Genomic DNA, 5,597 nt, shown 5'->3' with positions numbered 1-5,597 from the left:
GATCATACAAAACGACTTCTACCATTGCCTTCAAATTTGTGTTTGACCATGAAAATTCAGGAAACAAAAACATAACAAATATCTATTGTGAACCTCTTAATATTTCTGCATTTGTTCCTGCATTATTGTGCTAGCTTGCTGCCCTTTATTATCTTTCTTGAGTTTTATTCTTTCTGATACATAAGGGTTGCATAGAACACAGTTATATATATAAAGCATGACAACAGAAATGGGCGATAAAGAGTTTTACGTTTACATCATGCACGTACTTGCCCCCTCGGGTGAATTCAGACACACCATGGTGCACCACAAATGGCATGCTTCCAACTAATGCTTTTCCAATGTTGGAGATGCAGATATGTATTATCTTTCTTGCAACCTTTCTCTTGCACAACATTCTGGGCCGTCTAAGATTCCCCAGATTCACTTCCATGAGCATTGTAAGTTCTTCCCTTCAACATGCATGCCACAATATCCATTTTAATGTACTTGTCAATTTCAAATTACTTTCGCATGAGTACTAACCAATAGGAAGATTAAGATAATATTAAAGTAGTACATGTACTTATTCATTTTCAGTTCATGATTTTTTTTATACCATTATTTGATGCATCTTTAAGCTTTTTAGTTGATCGTGTCCATAACATCATAGGCATTGTGCAGATGCAAGAATTGTTACTGTTTTGGATATTAACTAACACATGGTGGTGGGTGTTCTGAGCAGGTTGGCCTGATACTTGCAACCAGCTTCACTGAAGAATGGGCTCGGAAGAGTAGAGAGTTGTTCTTTTTTGACTCTCAGGCAAGTCTGGGCATGCTTTCAGTTTTTGGCTACATGCTTTTCCTGTTCTACACAGGGGTGAAAACAGACGTGAGTGTGATTCCCAGGACCAAAAGTAGTGCAGCCACCATAGGGTGTGTTACTATACTGGCTCCATTTATATGCAGCATGACTGTTGTAAATTTATACCTCCACAAAATACCTGAACAGTGATCAGGTAGCAAAAGTTAGACTTATCACTGGTGTGTTCTCGGTGACTCCTTTCCCTAACATTTGTACAGTATTAAGTGATCTCAAGATTCTGAATTCGGAGCTAGGTAGATTAAGCCAGTCCGCAGCTTTGGTTACTGAGCTCTTCAATGTGGTCTTCACATCAACCCTTAGTATCTCCAAAATTTTGTCCAGTGATCCAGAAAAAGCCTGGTTTTGCCTCATAGTTTTCATTTTGTTTCTGCTAATTGTTATGTTCGTCTATCGCCCAGCCATGTTTTGGATCATAAAACAGACCCCAGAGGGTTCTCCTGTTAGTGATCACTATGTGTATTTCATACTCATAATGGCTTTTATGGCTTCCTATATCACACATCGCATTGGATTTTTGGCTCTCTTTGGCCCTTTTGCATTGGGCATGGCTACCCCAGAAGGGCCTCCATTAGGCACTGCAGTTATCAAAAAGATTGACACTTTTGTTAACTGGATGTTCATGCCTCTCTTTGTGACCACATGTGTGATGAGGGTGGACCTCAGAGACTTCATGAAATGGAGAGACGAAGTGAGTGGAGAAATTGACCAGTTCATGTTGCAAGCCCTGATTATCATTGCAGTCACTAGCACTGTCAAATTTGTTGTATGCGTGCTGCTTCCTTTGTACCACAACGTGCCCTTGAGTGACTCAGTTTCTCTCTCTTTGGTCTTGAATTGCAAGGGCGTAGTTGAATTGGCTGGATTCTCTATAATCAGAGATCTCATGGTTAGCACTCTCTTTCATGTCTTCTTAATTACTTCACCTCTCTTGCTCCAGAATCATTGTACATGAGTTTGACAGCAAAAACAAACGAATCATGATTCTAGGATAATGTTTGTGTTCGTTATGTCTTTAATGCAGGGCATGCCAGACAACGTGTTGGCATTGGTGATAGTGAGCATAATTCTGAGTGCTACAGTGGGGCCATTTCTTCTGGCATATCTCTACGACCCCATGAAGAAATATGCAGGAAACTACACCAAGCGAAACATCTTTGACCTCAAAAACAACTCCGAGCTTCGAGTTCTCACATGCATCCACAGACCCGACAACATTCCTCCGACCATCAACCTTCTCGAAGCCACCTTCCCCACCAAAGACAACCCTCTCTGTGTCTACGCCCTCCAGCTCATAGAACTCATCGGAAGAGCAGCTCCTGTCTTCATCTCTCACCAACTCCAATCAAAGAAAAAACACGACTCAAACGCTTCCATGGCAGACAAACTCATCGATGCGTTCCAAAACTTCGAGCACGAGTTCAAGGATGCACTGGTGGTGAACACCTTCACATCAATCTCACCAACTGAGTTGATGTACGATGACATCTGCACTTTGGCGTTGAACAAGTTCACCTCCCTCATTGTTCTTCCCTTTCATAAAAAGTGGTCTTCTGATGGCAACAGCATTGAGATAGAAGATGAGTCTCTGAGAGAGTTGAACTTCCGTGTCATGCGGAGAGCTCCATGTTCTGTTGGGATATTGATTGAGAGAATGCAAATGACGCATATTTTCTCCCCAGAGACGCCTTACACTGTTTGCATGCTTTTCATTGGAGGGAAAGATGATAGAGAAGCACTTTACTTTGCTAAGAGGATGACTAAGAATCCGCATGTCAGACTCACTGTGGTCAGGTTTTTGGCTAGGAATAATTATTCGGAGGTAACGGATTTGCAGGAACTGCTTGACACTGAGATTCTGAATGATATCAGGATTAACGGAAGGTGGGTGAGACTAATGTGAATTACATAGAGAAGATTGTGCAGGATGGACCTGAGACGGCTTTGGTGATTCGGAAGTTGGTGAAGGAGTATGATTTGATCATTGTTGGAAGACATGCTGGGATTGAAACTCCTCAAACATCTGGGTTGTTGCAGTGGAGTGAGTATCCAGAACTTGGGGTGCTTGGAGATTTGTTGGCTTCAACTGATGCTGCTGGCAAGGCTACTGTGTTTGTGATGCAGCAACAAAGAAGAGAAAGTGATGCTTAAAGGCCAAATTTGGTTTTCGTTTGCTGTGGATGGAACTTTTTGTTGCTGAAAAGATTAGTCTTTGAAGTTCATGCATGACTAATTTTTTTCAAGTGTAATTTTGTCAAACAGCTGAACTATAGACTGAATTTTCTTTTCATACATTCAAAGATGAAGTTATTTGTCAACTATGCCATTCCATTCTGTAAATGAAAAAGCTCCGTCAACATTTTGGTTTCTATAAATACGAAAAACATTTTTAATTAATTATATAAATTTTGTGTGGATCCTTTAAAACCAAAATGTTGAATACGAGAAATTCAGTATTAAGAGATTATTTTAAGTTAAATAAAAATTACATAATTTTGGGATGACGTGGATAGTTCAATAAAATTCAACGTTAAACCGTTTTGAATTAAAGTAGCACAAATTTATATTATATTTGATCCATAGCAAACTACAATAAAATTTTACGATAAGATCAAATAAATAACTTTTTCACGTAAAGAAAATCAAATAGCCCGTCCGTCCGTCCATCCATCCAACGTATTGTCTCTTTTTCTCTTTATTTCCACTTCTAACATAAAATTTGACAAGAAAAAACAAATTTTGTATGATATAAATTTAAAATATTTATAACTTCTGATGAATTTTGAAGTATCATAATTTCATAATATAATTTGCTAAATATTTCTTCCCCATTTTCTTATCTTTAAATAATCAAACTTAAAATGTATGCTTAAAATTACATTTGTTCTTACAATGGTGCAATGAAAGAGAAATATGTTTGTTGAATACAAAATAAAAAGTGAATAAAAGAAAAAATAGTTAGTTCAGTTTATCTTCTTATTTTTCTGTCAAATTTTGTGTTAACGGAAGTAAAAATTAAGAGAAAGAGCGAAAGTGAATGTGACAATGGAGGATGGGAACTTGCTCCTGATAGTGAAAGGGAAAGTGAAATTAGAGGGAATTGAGATTAGGAATTTAAAAAATAAAAAATAAAATTGATAAAAGTAAAAAGGGTAAATTTAGGATTTTAAAAGAATTAGAGAGGTGTAGAGAGAAGATGGAATGGTGGAGGGACATCACTCTAGCAAATCTTAAAACATAGATTCTATAACTTTTTTAAGAGTTTTTTTTTTAAACAAATATAGGCTTATTACCATGATTTGGTTATGTTATGAACTCATTTTGTCTAATATGTTAGATTAATAGATGGGATTGTGCTTTTTGATATATATATATATATATATATATATATATATATATATATATATATATATATATATATATATATATATATATATATATATATATAAACTCTGACCGTTTTATTAACTAATTTTTAAATTAAAATAAATACCTATAATAAAAAATTACGTATAAAATAAACAAAGACTTATATACAACAAAATTATAAAAACTATTTACATTAATATTTATAACTATTTTTTATGATTTTTTTATAATTTAATAAGATTTTTTGTTTTAATAATTATTATAATATTTGTATTTTTTTTATTATTACAAGAAAATAATACACATGATCGTAGTACATGTGTTTTTACTGATTGATAAAAAATATGTATTTAAAATATAAAACAAATTATTAATATATTTTGTTATTTAATCAAGTTTTTCGTTAGATTACTTGTAAAATAGAATTTTATTTTATTTTTCATTTTTTTCACATGCATGAATATAATGGATCATGATTTTCAACAGGTCATAGTCAGATTTTGACATGTTGGTGATAGATGGCTAAAATGGATGGAATTGACACATTTTTCTACCTTTAATATGGATAATAGATAGTGCTGTAGTAATTCTAAGAAGTTCATTTAGCATTGTTTATTTTAGTAATTGTTTATTATGTTCTGTCATTGCAAAATATCCTGATCAAAAGTTCAAGTCAATAACGTTGAGGAGTACAAAGAGTAAAGACACCGTTCTAAATGTTTATATGTCTTGGTTTTATAACTGAAGCATTCGGGGCGAAGTAAAAAACTTAAGGTTTATTCTTCGGTTATGGACGAGATAAAACAAACAGAAATATGTCTCGGTTCTTAGATAACCGAAGCAATAGCGTGTGTGTTTTTTTTTTCAGACTTTACTCGTTCATTCATGTCAACCAAACTCAAAATTTCCCATTCAGCTCAAGAATCTAACACAACCAAAAAACCATAACAGAAATCAAACAAATCACAGTATTACAACAACCAATAATTAATGTCAAAAATCTGTCTACAGAAGCAGCAAATATCGTGAACTCACCAATGTCCAAATTACAACCCACAAATTACAAATTACAACAACTAATGAGAAGAAACTCAGATTCAGAAACTCAGATACAGAGATATGAAGATGGACTTAAGATGAAGAAACTCAAAAGCAGAGATGAAGATGGACTTAACAGGAGCATCTCCGACCACCAGAAGCATCTCCGACCATGGGTTTCCGTGTTCTTCCCCCAATAGAAGCATCTCCGACCACCACCATCTCCCCCACGAAGGTTGCAGCATCCACCATCATTGACTTCCTCTGCTCCCCCTCCGCCGTCCCCACCCTCCTCGCCACCGTCACTGACTTCCTCTACTCCCCCTCC

At 35.5% G+C, this 5,597-nt stretch overlaps 1 protein-coding gene across 1 annotated transcript; it reads left to right on the top strand.

The window, feature by feature from the left end:
- The first annotated feature begins 229 nt into the window (after nucleotides 1-229).
- LOC124820954 (cation/H(+) antiporter 4-like) lies at nucleotides 230-3,013 on the top strand. The gene is made up of 5 exons (XM_088113040.1): nucleotides 230-265; nucleotides 725-915; nucleotides 992-1,751; nucleotides 1,887-2,684; nucleotides 2,747-3,013. The coding sequence occupies exons 1-5, from the start codon at nucleotides 230-232 to the stop codon at nucleotides 3,011-3,013; spliced, it is 2,052 nt and encodes a 683-aa protein (XP_087969166.1).
- Nucleotides 3,014-5,597: the final 2,584 nt, after the last annotated feature.

Source organism: Vigna umbellata, chromosome 4 (assembly GCF_029865625.1).
Source record: "Vigna umbellata cultivar VRB3 chromosome 4, Vumbellata_1.0, whole genome shotgun sequence".
NCBI classification, from domain to species: Eukaryota; Viridiplantae; Streptophyta; class Magnoliopsida; order Fabales; family Fabaceae; genus Vigna; species Vigna umbellata.
Note: the sequence above shows the minus strand (reverse complement) of the source record. Positions and strands in the feature narration are given on the sequence as shown.

What these genes read in the sequence shown, in the direction of transcription:
- LOC124820954 (XM_088113040.1), top strand. Translation starts at nt 230, where the DNA reads ATGGGCGATAAAGAGTTTTACGTTTACATCATGCAC. An exon ending in AGTAGTGCAGCCACCATAGG is followed by an intron (nt 916 to 991) that starts GTGTGTTACTAT and finishes ATACCTGAACAG; the next exon opens with TGATCAGGTAGCAAAAGTTA. An exon ending in CTATAATCAGAGATCTCATG is followed by an intron (nt 1,752 to 1,886) that starts GTTAGCACTCTC and finishes TCTTTAATGCAG; the next exon opens with GGCATGCCAGACAACGTGTT.